At 37.5% G+C, this 17639-nt stretch overlaps 1 protein-coding gene across 5 annotated transcripts in view; it reads left to right on the forward strand.

The window, feature by feature from the left end:
* The window catches only part of KIF21A (kinesin family member 21A), an 85598-nt gene that overhangs the window by 55595 nt on the left and 12364 nt on the right, over positions 1 to 17639 (forward strand). For 2 of the 5 annotated variants that reach the window (XM_042816041.1, XM_042816043.1), the window contains exons 17-28: positions 121 to 189; positions 300 to 505; positions 1138 to 1291; positions 1672 to 1872; positions 3208 to 3309; positions 3897 to 4062; positions 4574 to 4594; positions 8044 to 8104; positions 8322 to 8376; positions 9912 to 10129; positions 14150 to 14260; positions 14891 to 15019. In XM_042816041.1, coding sequence (XP_042671975.1) covers positions 121 to 189; positions 300 to 505; positions 1138 to 1291; positions 1672 to 1872; positions 3208 to 3309; positions 3897 to 4062; positions 4574 to 4594; positions 8044 to 8104; positions 8322 to 8376; positions 9912 to 10129; positions 14150 to 14260; positions 14891 to 15019 — 1493 coding nt within the window. Of the gene's footprint in view, positions 1 to 120; positions 190 to 299; positions 506 to 1137; positions 1292 to 1671; positions 1873 to 3207; positions 3310 to 3896; positions 4063 to 4573; positions 4595 to 8043; positions 8105 to 8321; positions 8377 to 9911; positions 10130 to 14149; positions 14261 to 14890; positions 15020 to 16604; positions 16644 to 17639 lie in introns of all 5 variants that reach the window. The other 3 variants (XM_042816045.1, XM_042816042.1, XM_042816046.1) reach the window with 3 other exon arrangements.

The raw sequence follows: 17639 nt of genomic DNA on the forward strand, positions 1-17639 counted from the left end.
TGAAGTTCTTTTTATTTTATTTTTATTCTTATTTTATTTTTTTTAAATTTATGCATATGGTAGATTTCTTGTAACAGAAAATGGAGGAAATATAATGTGCTGTTCATGTTTCTTCTGCAGCACCAGCTCAAGCTTCTGGAAGCTCAGAAAAGAAATCAGGAAGTTATCTTACGTCGCAAAACTGAAGAGGTATTGTCATAAAACAGTAATGCATCTTAGACAACAGAAGGTATTATATTGCTGCAACTTTGAATGTAGATATAGGGAGAGGTAGCTGTGTCTTTGCACTCTTGTTTCAGGTCACAGCCCTTCGTCGGCAAGTCAGGCCTCTGTCTGATAAAGTGGCAGGAAAAGTGAGTCGAAAGCTGAGTCTGCCTGAACATCCTACTCAAGAACCAAGTTCCAGCTCATCAGTTGAGCACGATGGTTCGAGGACAGCAGCACAGCAGAAGATGAGAATTCCTGTTGCAAGGGTTCAAGCATTATCTGTTACAAATGGAACAGGGTAAGGGTTAAAACTCTTAGAACTTGTCAAGAGAACTGAAAATTGCATGGACTTTATAGCAGATATTCTTGTGATGACACTTATTTCAGTTGTTGGCATTTCTCAAACTATAGTCAGGTAATGCTCATAGAACGGATTTTTTTATCATTATCAAATGTAATTTCAATTTTATGAGCTTAAGTGTGGAATAACGTAGAACAACATTAAAGGGTAAACTGCACTAAGATTTCAAAATCCAGTTAATCTATTTTTAAAGAAATATCCTTATTGGTCCATTTAATTCAAATACAATCTTGTTGCAAAACATTGTTTAATATATACTGATGATTTTCCACTGCAGTTTCAAGTACGTTTCCTTGTTAAACAGGGAGTGATTCTTAGATGTCATTTTATTTCAGTTGTGCATCATGTAAGATGCCAGGGTTTGGTTCCTTTTTTCAAATGCTATGTACTAGAATATAGTAGAATTTGGTGGGGGAGTGCAGGTAGGTGTCTAGTGCAATGACAAATTGCAGGAAATTTTGCAAGGTATTTTTAAGTTATCCATTAAAAGTATTCTGGCCTGATTGTTTCCACGTTCAAATCTGAACTGCTTCAGCCTCAGATGTATGTTTCTCCTGAATTTACCACAGGAAGAAATATCAGCGGAAAGCAGTGACAAGCAGAGTTTACTCCTCAAGGGCAGCCAGGATGAAGTGGCAGCTACTTGAACGCAGAGTCACTGATATCATTATGCAGAGGATGACCATTTCCAATATGGAGGCAGATATGAATAGGTTACTTACGGTGGGTGAGCTGCCATGGACTATGATCTGCGTGGCCATATTGACTGTAAAGAGAGCGCTGTGTTTGTGTTTGTGGTGAATGTGTTGCTGTGATGCCAGCATAAGCAGCGACTTGGAATCCCTTGCTGTCAATGAAGAAACTTTTAACTTCTGTGCACTTTTGGACGATAGGATTTCTGTGCTTAGCAAGGAATAGAAGCCATAATGGGCTAATGTGTAAATATATTAATATACTTAAGTGTGGAATTTCTTTCTTCCTGTAGAAATAATGGCATGTTAGTTAAATTTTAAAAAGGAAAGGAAAACATAAAGAAGGTATACTTCAGTGCCTTAAGTGTTTACTAATTATTTTCTATGTAATGGTTTGTCTTGGGAAAATAGCAACGTGAAGAACTTACAAGAAGAAGAGAGAAGCTTTCAAAGAAAAGGGAGAAGCTCATCAGGGATGGGGGTGGCAGTGAAGCAGATAGAAATGTCCAGAACATAAACGAAGAAATGGAATCACTAACTGCAAATATAGACTACATTAATGACAGCATTTCTGACTGCCAAGCAAATATTATGCAAATGGAAGAAGCAAAGGTAGGTCAAATATCAATTTAAATAATGGAAAGGAGGAAGAGAAGCAGCCTTGAAAATGTGCTTTAAATAAGAAATGAATTTTATTTTCATTCTGTGGTTATTGAATTAGGAACTAGGAATAAATGAAGTCTGGAGTGAAGGCTGTTTATACAACTGGACTTTGAGATATGAATCTTGGGCTTAATGTTGTAATGCAAGTTAAATACTGCAAAGTGTTTAAACATCAAAACTGATGCTTTCTATTCTCCTGGTGCCAAATTGAGTTACTGGAATCAAAGGTTATCAGGTTGTGTTCTCTTTCTGCAGCTGTTGATATACTTCTATTTTGTTGTATTGTTTTTGTATGCTTCAAATATACGTAAGCAATTTTGTATGTCATCACCTCTGTATATTCTTTTTATTACCTATTGCATTTTTATAAATTTTCAATTATGGAACAGTTGCTATCTGTAATCAAGGAGGCTTTTCAGGAAAAGCTGCTTGAGATAGACTTTAGACAGACAGTTTCCCATTAAATTGATTGATGTAGAAAGTTGTGTGTTATCAAAAGCAGTGAAATTCATGTGTGAAAACTTCATATGCATAACACTGTACATGATCCAGCATGAAGAGCACACCAGACAGTCTTTTAGATCTCTCAATGCATGATGGTATGAAGTCTAAACAGTAACACCAACTCTTTTTTTTCATATAGCAGTTTCTGAGTTCTCCCTGTGCCACACTGGGCTAAGTTGTGCCTTAATGCATTGTACATTGCCAGCAGCTTTTACTGTTTTAATCGCATCAGGGTTCCTTGAATTTTGGACAGCATGGTGCGAGGTTACTGGACTTTAAACTAACAATAAAATGGTAGTGAACACAAATGATTATTCCTAAGGGTTCCAGAGTACTTAATACTAACTGAGAGTAATCAGAAAAATGATGAAAAGAATAGTGGGAGAGATCTTCAAATATACAAAGGCTGTAGAGATTAAAGAAATGCACTTATTTCTGTATGCACTGTGAATAGTGTAGTCTGCAGAAAGAAGGGCTCTGAGTTAGAGGCTAGTAAGAGCATTCTGATAGGAAAGAAATGAAGCATTGCAAGAGACTTGGAAGGATGTGGAATCTGTACCATGAGGTAGTTTGGGGATAGTTTGGAAGAAAAAACACACGCACGCACAAAAAAAACCCACCAGGATGAAACTGTGTGGCATGGTGTAGAGGTACCTGAAGGAATAACTGGGTGATGTTGCAACATTCTCTTACTGTTTCTGTTTTCTGTAATTATGGTATTGTTACAAAAAAACCTTTATTTTCTTCCCAAACCTGACGGTTTTATTGCTGCATATGTAGGAAGAAGGAGAGACCTTGGATGTAACGGCAGTGATAAATGCTTGCACTTTGACAGAAGCCCGATATTTGCTTGATCACTTCCTCACAATGGGTATCAATAAGGTAATGCAGATTGTGAAACGTGTGTGCATCAGGACTATTCCATGTATCATGAGCTGAGCTGTTAAAGGTTGGCTAATTTGAATTTATGACTATAGAAAGTAAACACAAACAAAGCAAAGCAGGTCAGCACTAATGAGTTGCACTGGCTCAGAGTGGAGGCCCTTGAGATCCTTTGTACCCTTCAAGCTGTTACCTGTTTTTCGATCACCAGAAGAGTCCACTTCACTCTATGAAAAACTCGTGCTGTTGTAGGAACAATATGAGGTAATTAGTAATCGAATTCTTTCCATGTTTTTTTTAACAAGCTCTGAGATAGTGCTCAGTGGTTGTGGTTTTTGTTTTTTCTTTTCTTTTTTTTTTTTTTAATAAGACTGGCACAGCAACTTTCTTGAAAATAAGATCCGTTTTAAAAATCAGTTTCAAGATAGGATAACATATTATTTCATGGCGTGCTTTGGTCAGACTTGGGCTTTTGAGTAGAGCAAGATGGGTTTTTCATAGAACTTTGGGAAGTAATGTTTTCATAATGAGTATTTGGCACTTTATGACAATGTACACGTGAATCACATGCTTATTTTCTCTCTTAGGGGCTCCAAGCAGCTCAGAAAGAAGCTCAGATTAAAGTTCTAGAGGGGCGCCTTAAGCAGACAGAAATTACTAGTGCTACTCAAAACCAGCTGCTGTTTCATATGCTAAAAGAGAAAGCTGAGTTGAATCCCGAACTTGATGCTTTACTGGGTCATGCTCTGCAAGGTAGTTTTGTCATCTTATATTCCAAATAGTCAGCTGCATGTCACGTTTGCCTCTCATGCATGCTGTACTGGGCATTCTAGGTTGTTTCTTTTCTGAATAGATGCTGTATTTTAATGTATTAAATTTTTAATTATTTCACAATTGATATGCATGTATGTCATGTGTAAGTATATCCACTCAGCAGTGAAATGTAGGAAATTCAGAAGCTTTTTATTACTGAGGCTTTAAAATTCGAGTATTTCACTTATTGCTTTTATAAAAGACTGCTTTTCAGTTTCAGATGATTTTAATTTTTGAATGTGGAATTCTAAATGTAATTCTGTTCAATCATCATTTGTTAGTGATTTTCAAAGTGGCATTGTATTTCTGCTACGGCATCTATTCTACTTCTTGTGAGATAGTAGTAAGGAAAAGAATAGGATACATTTGGGTACTTTTGTTTTATTTCTCTTTATAACTGGATATGTTTTGATTGGAGTGTTGCTTTTGTTTCCTTGTTGTTATTGCACAGACCTAGATAGCATACCACTGGGTAAGTATGTCTAGCTTTCTGTGTACTGTACAGCTGCATGAATTACTAATTCATTCATGTTCACTAACTGGTATATCTTAGAATTCGTGTGTGTGTGAAGTTTGCATGCTGTAAATGTACTCATTTATTATGAGCTTAATGAACATTTCTTCCTTTCTGAAACGACCTTTAGCCTCACATTGTCTTTGTTAGACATGATTTTGACTGAGGAAAAAGAAATAATTCATAAATGCAGTTCATTTTTTGTAGACAAATTACTTTGTAATGTAAATAATTTACAGAATCCAGATACCTCACTTTTTCAATTGGGTTTAGTTTCTGACCACTAATTTTGGGGAGATGAATCTTTTGTTGCTTCTAAACAATTTTCAAGTAAATGACATACATTTCCTTCTCTCCTGTGACTCCTGGTCACGAAATGGGCTATGTTTCAAACCTCAGATATTCCTGATGTCAGTAACAGTTTGTTTTGTATCATCTCCTGTTCCTTCTAAGCCCATGAAGCTATCCAGGAATATATCATATATACCAGACTTTGTCTTAAAGTGTATAGATTATTGCCAGAGCTGGTGAGAGCAGTCATAGCTGTGCAGTGCCCTGGCAGGTGACATCTGATAAACAGGCCAGGGCATGCTGCTGCATTTGCTGAGTATTTCTTCAGATGCACCAGTGGTTATTAGTAATGTAGTTTGTCTAAAATAGCCTCTGTACTGTATACATGTGCATGTGTGTGCCTGTTCACCCCTGTTGGAGTGAAAACAAAGCTTCTCTAGCCAGGATGTTTGCATTTCCTTTTAGCTCTAGACAGGACTTGTTAGAGGCATCTAGAGCAACCTTTTGAGAATAATTTTGTTAAATGCATTGAAACAGTAGCGCTGTTGTAAAAATTTTTGGAGTGTGTTAAAGAAGCTTTTTAGCCTGAACTGAGGCTTTTAAAATACACGTCAATCAGGACTGCGTTAACACTTAATAGGAAGGAAGCTTCACTGTAAGTGTATCTAAACTGAATATACCATATTAACCTTAGTCCACACTGAAATTTGCGCTTTTGGTAGTCTGTATTTTGTAGATCACTCGTAGGTAGACCTTTTCAGCTGGAGGAAGTTCAGAAAGTACTGAAGAGAAGCTTCAAGGCTGGGACTGCCAGCTGCGTGGCTGGGGCACAGCAGACTGGCTGCAAGGCTCCCTGGTAAATCAGTATCTCAATAGGCTGCCTGGAAGCTCAGGGGCATTACTGAGCTCCATCCCAGGCAGTAACTGTACCTTCAGAGTCCTGGTCATCAGCTGCTCTTGCCTTCGATGCCTTTTTGCAGCTCTGCAGTCTGTATGTTTTTAGCAGTTTGAAACCCACTTGGCTTGGGGAACTCCTGCATTTCTCCAGTGTAGTTGTGTACCTGTGCTCAAGTGTAGACTGAAGAAAAGGTTTCAGTCTGCATCAAATTACATCACAGGCTCAGTTTTTATCTTCAGACCAGGCTTCTTATGCACACCTACTTTGTGTGTGGATGAACTCTTCGCACCTATTGAGACGTTAATGTGACCACAAAGTTGGGTCTTGAAGTCACTCCTTTCTGAAGCACCTTCCCACCGATGACATCTGGTTGTGCCTGGTTATGACTAAGAGTTTTGTACGTGCAGATCCTGAAAGAGCAGCTCAAATGTCATCTCCTTTGGATTAAATTGCTGGCTTGCTGCACTGTCTGGTACTGTTCATTTTTCTTTGTGTGAGGATGAAGACTTCGTCATGAAGTCATCAGAAAAGCTCTCCACTGGTCTTTGATCACTGGTTTATTAACAGTTATATCTCTAGCTCCTCATAAGCAGTACTGCCTTCAATGGCTTAATTGTTTCTTTTTATCTCCTCTTGCTCAGGACGTCTTGTGGAATCTTGCTCTTCTGTCCCTTTTTGTTGGTTCTTTGTGCTGTTTTCTACCTGGGGCCTCTCACAGGCTTCCTGTGATCCACTGCAGATAAACTCAAGAAAAATATTTATGTAGCATGTCAGGGCATGTTAGTGGGAATCCACAAGTAGAATCTCATCTTTTGTGGCCATATTGCTCTTTCTACTTTTCACAGGTACAGCAGAGTTGATCACAAGCCCTTTATGGGAAGGTCACGACTTTTCCAGGAAACATTTTTTAGAAGTAGCATGGGCAAGAAGGCAGCATTTTCCCTTTCTTTATTTCTTTGGACTGTTCAGCTGGAGACTATTTATCTTTCCCCCAATTTCTCCAAAACGTACTTAAATTCCATATTTTAAATTTAGGTTCATGAAGTACAACACGAATTAAAAATTGGTGGACACACTTATTTTTAATATGGGTACTAAATATGTTGGTTCTCTGTATTACAGAAGTTATTTACTTTCTGGCAGAGATATTTAAATAATCTTAAAGCACTCAAACAATAAAGAAGAGATTTAGAAGAAAGTTGTGAGAGTATTATTTAATCCCTAACGTTTCATGATTATGTTCAAAAATATGGAACTTGCAGGAATTTAATATCTATATCTTTAAACTATGCATAGAACGTATTATTATACTAACATGCAAGTAAGAAAATTTGTTTTCTCAGCAGTTTGGAATTGTTGTACATATGACCTGGGCTGATCCTCTTAGCTTAATGTTTTGCACCATTTGCATGCAGACATGCATCGATCTGATGTTTGATAGCGTTACAGGGTGTGACATGCATGCTGGGTTTGTCTGTTGTGAACAGCTTCATGTCTCCATTTTTCTTCAGGATCATTTTATACTGAAGAACTTTGTGCAGTTAGCTTCAACAATCAGTATTTTTTAGAAACGGTTCTACAGTATTACGTGGTGGTCATCCTGTTTTGAAACCTAGATGCTTATTTACTAATGAAGTGCTTGATTCTTGTCAGGCTGATATTGCAATTCTGTATAAACTGATCTGAGCCTCAACTCACTTGCTAGTTAAAAATGCATTATTTCTTTCACTGTAACACATTTGATGCAGTACTGGAGCAAGATGATTATGAAAAAGGAGTCAGAACAGAGATCCTCACTGTCCATTGATTTGCATCTTCTCTTGCACGTCTTGCAGATAATGTCTTTTGCTTTGTCCTCTTTCTTTCTTCCAGATTTCATTCTACAGTTTATTTCTCTTTCTCTGTCATCCATGTTGCTCTGCTACGATGAATAGAGGACCACATCCAACACAGTATGCCAAGGTCTATGATTTCTTTAGGCTGTGTGAGAGAACTCAGGACAACTTATCAGTGAAAAGGTTACAGAAAAAAATAGAGAAAACCAGGAAAATTCCATGAGAACTGACTAGCAAATAGTGAAGAATATTTGTAAATCCCTACCTTTCATATGCTGATCATCCACATTCAGTGTTGTCTGAATTGTTTTGCATAGTATGCAAAGCCCGAATATCCTTTTGTAGTTGGACAGGCTAACAATATTATTTTGGAATTTTTCTAGAAAATTTGGAAGATAGTACTGATGAGGATGCTCCATTGCATAGCCCTGGGACAGAAGGAAGGTGAGTGATCTTTGTTAACAGGTAACTGGGTCTGGTTCTAAAAAAATTACTGTCCTTTCTTCTTTTTGTAACACATATTACATATTCATCAGAAGATACCTGTGATGTTTTCCTTTCAGTTTGCCTATCAATTCAATGGAAAGAAATGTTAAATTAAAATATGCATTCTAAAAAGTTAACTATTTTCTTACTAATTGTGTTGCAATTTTTTGTTTAGTGCATTATCTTCGGATCTTTTGAAGCTTTGTGGTGAAGTCAAACCCAAAAGCAAGGTATACTGTAGAATAATTAGAATTCATACTTAAATGCATCTTCTGAAGGATGCTATTACTTTGCTCTAGAGTCATAAGTGAGCAAAGACAAACAGAAGGTGAACTGAGATAATGCTTGTATGATTTTTATGTAGTGTGTTTTTTGTTTAATACTCCTCTCTGTGAAGTAATAATAAAAATACATTGTTTTTCAGTATCTTGTGCTGAATTTTCATACTTACAGAACAGATATTTTCATAAATTAATAGCATTCCAAACTGAGTAGATCTGCAGTTTAGTATTAATTAACATCATGAAGGGTAGAGGTCGGGGTATGTTCAAGTTGGGGATTAGGAAAAGATTCATCACTGGGGGTAGTTGGGCGTAGAACAGGCTGCGCAAGGCCCCAGGCTGCCAGAGTTCAGGGAGTGTTTGGACAACACTCTCAGACACATGAAGTTTGAAGTTTGGGTGGTGCTGTGTGGAGCAAGGTGTTGGACTTGAGGATCCTTATGGATCTCTTCCAACTCAGAATATTCTATGATTCTACAAGTAATGAGGCTGCTGTTTAATATTAATGTCAGTGGAAACAGAAAACTTTTTTTTAAAATTTGCTTCTGCAGTCATAGGAATTTAAGGAGCTTATAAGATAAAGCTTGACCTTCAGGTTCTAAATTAAAGTTATCATTACAGGTAGGTTGGCTGCAGTTTAATATTAATGGCAGTGGGAACTAGAAATGTGTACTGTTTGTGATTTGCTGCTGTGGTCACAGGAGCATAAAGCAAATGGAAGTCAAAGTTCTAGCCTCTATGCTTTGATCTACAGTTGACTCTGGAGGACTGTATCTAAGTTGGCTGTTGCATTATTGATAGTGTTATTTGGCTGCGCAGCTCTTTGGGTAGGTAAACTGAAGGAGTTTGATCTGAAAATGTTGGCATGAAGTAAACATGCCATTTTTGTGAGGGCTGTGTTCACACTGGGCTTTTGTCTTTCCCAGAGGCGTTGCTTTCCTTAAGGAATAGATTTTAAATTTGCAGCAACTAAACTCCTGACATGCACGACCAGTTCTCTAAGAATGATTGTTGCACAGAGCTTGGCTCCTCTGTGAGGCTTTCTGCTGTTTCCTAACTGTTGAAATGCTGAGAGAATCTTAATTCATCTCAGCTTATGTCAATTTAGAAGTAGTTTAAGCCAAGTAGCAGCTACTTTTACATCGGAAGCATCATTGTAAGACATCATTGTTCACACTTTGCGTTACTCTTCTGCTTTAAAACATTTCATTTGGATAAATCTTAGGGAGTAATAGATGCTTTAGTTAGTTTCTGAGGACATCCTTTCAAACAGTTGTCAAGTCAATGTTTTTCAGTGTTGAATTTGACTTACCTTCTCTGAAACCATTGATGCACAGATGAGCTTCCTAATTTAGTTTCTAAAGGAAGCTGCCAAGTGATTTGAGGAGAATGCCATTTACAAGCTAATGATAATCTTAAATGTAGCACTGTTGAAACATTCTAGAACCTGATTAAGTCGCAACTTGCTTTTTGTTTGTCTCCAGGCCCGCCGGAGGACCACTACACAGATGGAATTGCTGTATGCAGATAGCAGTGATTTAGTCTCTGACATTAGTGCTGCAGAATCAACTTTGCCTGGCCTTCTTGCATCTGCTGCAGAAACACAAGAAAGTGGGATGACTGCTGACACAAATGATACTTCTGCTAGGGACAGAGAGTTTATTCCCCCACCATCTGGCTTACCTTCTAAGATAGGCAGCATGTAAGTTTGGCCATGCTGTACTAATTGTTCTTTGCTTTTTAAAAATGCATGTTGCCCATTTCTTCTAATCTATTATTTTAACTTTACAAGGTATGTTAATACACTTGAAGCTTACTAAATAATACTGACAAAACCTTTCCTTCTTTTCTGCTGTCACCACTTTAGACATTAGAAACACACTGTTGAAAATAATGTGCTGCTTACAGGAGATCCAAACTTCTCTTGTTTTGTCATAGTGAAATAATTATTGCCTTGTTTCTAAATTGCCTTGGGAAAAAATCCATCTAGTACCTCAGATACCTTGTTTCACTAGTGCCCTGGGAAATTTGCTTTCTTGAGGTGCAGCAAGAATATGCTTAAAACAGCAGGGAGATCAAAACCAAACCAAAACAAATAACTGGCAACAAGAAAAAATGGAGCAGTGTACCAATAGTATCTGAGTGTGGTCTCAGCTGTCAGGTAAAATCTTTGTGGGAGACTTCATGCAGACCATGCTTAACCTGAAGAAATCTTTACACTTGTGTGCTCAATTAATGTAAAGCTGATACAGACACAGTTAATACTAGGAATCCTCAAAAATCCTTTCTAGTTACAGACTGTGCTTATCAGCAGAACAGTTTTACTAATTGAAATTATTAGTTGATAGCAAATTAAACTAAAAATTTTGTTTTCATCCTTTTTATTATGAGGCCAGTAGTTGTCTCTCGTACTCCAATGTGTTTTATTTCATTTGCTCTTAGTGTTCTTTTTATATCTTGTGATATTACTGGTGATTATTAGCCATTCACTGCTAGAGATGCTAGAGACTTGTATCGTTAGATACTAGCTCATGTGTTCCATGAACTCTTGTGTAAACTAATTGCTCATGTTGTATTCAGTGATATGGAAAAACCATACCCCATAGCCATCTTCATGTCAGAAATGCTGGAATTAGGCATCTTTCACTATTCACCTGTCCTATCTGCATAATATTTTTACAGTGGTTTCCATCTGATGTACTCTTGCAATTTTGTGTTATTTCTACTGTGTGTTTCTGGCATGTGCTTGAAGTGGCAACCATAAAAACATAAAACCGAACCATAAAACACTGCTGACAGCAATTATTAACCCATGCTGATGCCTTCAGTGCATTTTACATGTTGAATATGCTTGAAAATAATGCTCTTGGGGGGGTTAGGATATGTGGGGAAACCCACATATTTTAGCTGTTAGCCTGAGTTCACTAGAGATTGTTGAAGCTTCAAGATTTAAAACATCAAGTTTTGTGGCCTGTCAACCAGGACTCAGGTAATAGCAACTTTTGCCTAGCTCCATCTGCTTTGTGAAAGTCATCTAGCATGTAGCAAAACAGAATTTTTCTACACAGCTGTATTCTGTGAGCATTATATAGTTGTCAGTAAATCAGTTCAGTCAGCAGCAGGCCTCACTTCTTGTGTTTTCTTATTGCTCAAAATTGCCACAATCAGCCTGGCCTATAGTGATGTCTTTGCTGTAAGTGAAAGGGTGTTTTTCTGGCTTTTTTCTTTTTCTTTTTCTCTTTTCCTCTTATTTTTTTCTTTTTCTCTCTCTCTCTTTTTTTTTTTTTTTTTTTTTTTTTACAACTAGAGCTCAGTATACTTTCTACAGCATGTCTGCTTTTGCAGGTCATTTTTGAAGAAAGGCTGTCTTTGTGAGCCACCTGGCCTTCCCATTTGAACTATGTGGTACTCACAGCTATTGTAATAAACTACATTCTGAAGCAGAATGTAATCTTACCCGCAGTGAGCTTTAACTTCCTTGTGTCACTTAATTGGCATTCTGAGATGTGGAAGTAATAAAAGTAATCCAAAATATGCATTCTCTGGAAGTAACAGTAATTTTATGCTGAGATGTGAAGTTAAGTGTGTGCTTACGCACAAACGTTGCTGTGGAAACCCCACTATTTTCTTAGTTCTGTGATGATTCCAAGACCTGGACCTGAATGTCCATGGCTAATGCTGAGTCCAACAGTCAGTTTGTTTGGAGTTCTGTTTACAGGCACAGCTGGTTCTTTGTCCTTTGATACTCCTACTTTATCTCAGCAGCCTCTGCAGAGCAGAATGGTCTCCTGTAGGTCTTGTGTCAGATTTGCCAGCTCTGTTCAGATGTCTCTGATATTATGGAAGTCTTAAAGGATGCTGAAAACCTGTAATTAGATGTGTGTCTTGCACTTTTTCATTCAGGTCATCAATAGGGATGCACCTGATCTGGGGTATTTTGTTCTTACACCTGTGCTTAGGAAGCTCACTCTGGTAAGAACACTCCATTTCTATGATACCTGCATTTCCAGGTATTCAAAGTGGATTCTTGATATAATCATACTCTTTACACCTTCTTTGGAGCCAGAGGTGGAAGACTCAAGGGACATGTGGAGAGTAAGCAAGAGAGAGCTGGCTCTATGCCTGACTATGCAGCACAGTGGTGTGAGGTAGAGGAGTCTGTGCTCTGCCTATGGTGAGGCTTTTTTATTCTAGCAACTACGCAGGATATGTGTAGGCAACCAAACCAGGAAAGACTAGCTCAAGTTCTTCATCCTTGCTGAAAAATCTGTCTATTGGGCTGATCATAGGACTTCCTTGTGACTCAGAACTTCTTCATTCTTAAATACATACTGGTCTGACATAAAAAGAGGGGAGAGAGTGTATTCTGTCCCTTCATTTGTGTCCTTTGCAGAATATGCTTGGAGGTAAGTAACATGGAGTGGATTGAACCTATCTATCCTTCTTGTTTATGCTCTTTAACTGCTGGTCTTATATGCAAAACTGTAGAAGTTACTGCTTCTGCTCTCCATTCACCTGCCTTGTGAAGGCCCTGTTTGTTTGCAGCTGGGGGACAGTAGGGTCTGCATGCAGTTCATGGCACTAGGCCCCAGAGGTGGGGCATTCTCCTTGTTATGGGTGCTTGTGTTCAGCATACAAGTCATCGATCAGGACAGTTTGGTCAAGTAGTTGTTCTTGGTTATGCTTTCCATTTTAAATTGTTACCTTGCACACCAGTGGATGGATTTTATATGGCACATTTTATATTCCCTTTCAAGGGAAACTGGCATAGCTTTTCTCATGGAGAAGTTGCAGATAAGTAGATTCAGATCTGTGGAGCAGTGATGCTGTTAACTATGTCAAGATGGTTGCCTGCCCACTTGATTTCGTCTGCTTAATAACATTTTATGGCACAAAAGCACCTTCATAATCCACAGAATTGCTTTCTTCCTTTTAGTAATAATTTCTGGTCATTATATTGGTATAGACAACCTCTAAGCACACTAGGAAAGCATAAGTCAAAGCACATATGGCTTTTCTGTTTGCCCAGCTGGTGAGAAACAGGAGTGGAGACCTTCCAGATCCTGTTTTTCATTTGTGGTGAAATGATGACACTTGAATGCTAATGTTAGTACTGCGCACTTGATCATTTGCTATTTTTAATGGGGAGTGAATGTTGAGATGAAGACCACAGTGACTGGAATTATTTTGGAGAAAGAGCTGGAGAGACAAATGAAGAAGGGAGGAGAGGGTAGGAAAAAAAGTGTCGTAATGGTCAGACTGGCTATGGAAAATACCTTTTTTTTCCCCTTACTGATTGTGAGTTTAGTATCTCTTCTTGAATATCTTAGTTAACAGTTGAATTCATTCGTAAGAGCCATTATGATTTCTCTGTTCTTTGTGTCCATTTTAGATCTCAGACCTTCTGTCTTCTCTGTGATCTGAATTTGAAATACATGCTCCAGCTACCGTTATCTTTTTTTTTTTTTTTTTTTAGTCAGTTTCTTTTATTATTGAATTAGTAGATCTACTGTTTGTTTTCAGTATCTTCTCTTGATATGTCAATGAACTGTGAAGGTTAATAAATTTGGTATATTTTTTGTATTAAAATGTGAGAGCAATATAGACCCAGTAGTCTCAGGAGCTGCAATAATTACTTGCTTCTGAGTGAAAGAATGACAGTTAATATAGGAAAAGCAATTCTGTCAAGAGTAAAGTAAAGTAATGATTCCTCTGTCTTTAGTTCTAGACAGCCATCTTTGTCAGAGAAGAAGATATCTGAACCTTCACCTTTAGCCAAGAGAAAAACATATGAGAAAACAATGGAAAAGACAAAGGCAAAAGATCAAAAACTGTAAGAATCTTTAAAATTTTTTCTCTGAAATAATTTAAACTATGGATATGTGTTCTTGAAAAATAAATCTGTATTTTCTGTTTCTTTAATTTTAGGGCAGTTTTTTATTGTTGGCAATAACATTTTGTTGTTCAGTGTGTGTGTGTGTGTGTGTGTGTGTGTGTGTGTGTGTGTGTTTGCTTTTTTTGTGTGTGTTGTTCGTTTTCTCCCAGAGTATCTTTCTATACATGAATAACTCTGGGCCAGAGCTCTGAGAAAACGTCCTTTGGAGCATTTGCAAATGATTTATTGTATTTTTACTAAAGGGAAGATATCAGTTTCTCCAAGAAACTGCAGTTATATTAGCACTTTTCCATTTTACGTATGTGATTATTCTTTTTTTCCTACATGGAGCTTCCACTGTTAGCACGTAATCTTTGAACATTTTGTCACCTTGCAATCTGCAGCAGTTTATTCTTAAGTTTATTGCCTTCTTTGTGAAACATCTGTACCAAGCGTTATAATTTTATTTATTTTTCTTAAAAAAAAAAAAAAAAAAAAAAAAGAGGATCTAACATTGTGAGGCATGTTGCATTTAACCTCTCTAACCATTCACAATCTGTTAAAGCAGATGTTCTTTTTTTCTTGTAGCTCAGATTCTGGAACCCCAGAGGCTAGTCTGTCACCTCCTACTTCCCCACCAAGCCGGCCCCGTAATGAAATGAATGTTTTTAGTCGTCTTACTGTTTCTCAGGGAAACACATCAGTTCAGCAGGATAAGTAAGTCACTGAGGGAAGCCTCAGCCCCCAACCAGGGAACTGCAGAGCACACTCGAGTTACCAGTGTAGTATCTGTTAGATATTCCGCCTTTCATCTCCTACAAAACAGGAGGAGATGCTTCTCCTGTTTTTATGTACTTTTTTTTGTTTTCAAGTAAAATACTCAAAACTTTCATTAAAGTGCAGAAAAAAATTCAAGAAAAGCAATTTCCTGCTGAACCTTGTTTCCTCTAGGTTATGTCTGGTACTTGTAGTTTCAAAGCTTTCAGATGTGACAGAAAAGAGAAGTAGAATACTTAGATACGTGTTTTTGTGTGTGTTTGCACTTGAAAGTAGGATTTAGTTAACAATGTAGGAAATTACACTTTTGCCAGTTTTCCAGTTATTCCAGCTCGGAACACTGTCGCAATAGTCCCACAACTCTGGATGGTGGCGTATTGAAATATCTAGAACACAGTTGTTTAGAGAATATCCAAATTATTGAACTGACTAACATTCTGGGGTGGTCTGGAGGAGCAGGTGGTGTTGATACCCTGGTTAAAAGAAGTAGAGCTCAGTTTCCTACCATGTTAAGCATCTGTTTCTGCAGAAGCTGTAGTCCAAATTGCAGCAGCCTTGAGTTGAACAGAATCTTTACTGCAGGTTTCACTACTGATAATAGTGCCCTGCAGCTGTTATGGACTGCAACTTATACTCAGAATGAACCTCTGGCTTGGACTATAGTAAGACAGAAAACAGGTCTCTGTATGCTATTTGTTTTCTCTTTCATAATACTTTGCTCTTTTTCAGTGGTCTGCAGAGTCATCGAATACTAAGCAGTAGCTTACAAGGCTTCCAATATCTTAACTGTGCTTCTAACTTCTGTATCTTAGCTGCATTATCTTATTGCTAACTCCCACTTAACTTCTTTCATTTTCTCTAAACTGGCTTTGAAATAAAATGGAAACTGCTGAATCTGATTTGAGTTAGAAATGAAGGAAATCTTAGGACGTTGCAAATGTTCTTTTCTTTTTGTGTGTTTTGTGTCTTTATTTTTATTTTTAAACCCTTTTCAAAAAGGAGAGGTAAAGTATTTTGAAATAAGAATAATTTGCAAATTGCTGTTCCTGTTTCAGGGGACTATCAGTATGTGTAATAATATATATTTTCCAGAATAACATTTTGTATGTTTCTTCTACACTTAACAGGCATTGATCAATTTTTTTTTTTCCCTTTTCCTACTTTCATTAGTAATTATATTGCAGAGGTTTAATTTTGTTCCCATCTTCCCCTTTTACTTTGTTGCCTTTTGTAAGAAAAAGTTGGGGAAAAAAGAAGGCTTAGCAGGCCTTACTCAGCTTCTTGGTTTGAGACAGCTCTCTGGGCAGTAAATTACATTCTTAGATTTTTTTGTGACTTCTTCCTATTTTCCCTAATATTATCATGAGTTTATGGCATATCTTCAGCAATGCTGCCTGCTGTAAGTGAGCTTGCATTGCTCTTCTGAATTGGCCATGCTGTTGTTTGTTCTTCTTGTATGGAGGCTTTACTTTGCTGCTGATACCTATATTCTTTCTCCTTACAATTCCACCACTGTTGATTGTAGGTCTGATGAAAGTGATTCCTCTCTGTCGGAGGTACACAGGTACTCTCTTTCTCTTTTCTGTTTTCCTGGCATCTCTCACTGAAGTTATTCCAGTTCTTAGGAAATTTCATTTTGCTGCATGAATTTTCCTGAGCTTGTGCACCATAATTTTTTTTTTTTTTTTGCTTTTGTCAGAGGGTTAAAAATTTGAAATTTTGGTCCAGCATGTCTTCCCTGCTTTCTCCCCCCCCTTCCTTCTTTTTTTTTTTTTCTCCTTAAGCATGTCAAGTGTTTTTGTCATTTTGTTTGAAATGAAGGAGGGTGTACAACTTTCCCCAGATGTATTCTGTCTACTTTTTTTGAAAAAGAGAAAATGTTCTCTTGTTTTCTCGATGCCTTTCTCTATTTAATTCCTCCTTGTTCAGTTGTATGCTTTGGTCACTAGGAATTAAATTCTAATGCAAATAAAAGTGAATAAGTTCTACCATGTCTTTCTGATAGGAAGCATAGTTGTTCCAGAGATTAAAGAAATGTCTCTGCTCGTGTTCTGTGTGGCTAAACTGTGGCTTAGAATGTTGGCACTCAGTGAAAAATTGGATTTCATCAACAGAAAGGCGGTCAGAGGGCTAACAATAATGTGATGGTAGCTTTGTCTCGTCATAGGAGCATCTGCAGCATGTTTTGTCTGCAGATTTCACAACACTGCACACAGATAGATAAACAGCTTTGGGACATGTATTTTTTCCCTCACGTTCAAGGGAAACAGTGGATGAGAGCAGCAGTAGGAGTAACTCTCAGTCTAGAGCAGCACGATCCACTGGAGAATATTACAGAGAAAAAATGTTAGTTCTGTATAGTGTCAGATAACAAAAGCATGGAGACCTAAAACAGTAGTAACAAAAAGAAAGTAAACTACCTATTCTATAATTCTTGAAAACACTGTAAAAAGGGGCATATTGGAGTATAAACTTCTTATCCCAAAATGCAGAAGTTAGGAATTCTGTGAATAAAGATGTGCTGTGCAATAAAGATGCAGTAAAATCATAATTTCTAAGA

The sequence above is a fragment of the Centrocercus urophasianus genome, unplaced genomic scaffold (genome assembly GCF_019232065.1).
Source record: "Centrocercus urophasianus isolate 14NV4802_14NV808 unplaced genomic scaffold, USGS_Curo_1.0 seq_15, whole genome shotgun sequence".
NCBI classification, from domain to species: Eukaryota; Metazoa; Chordata; class Aves; order Galliformes; family Phasianidae; genus Centrocercus; species Centrocercus urophasianus.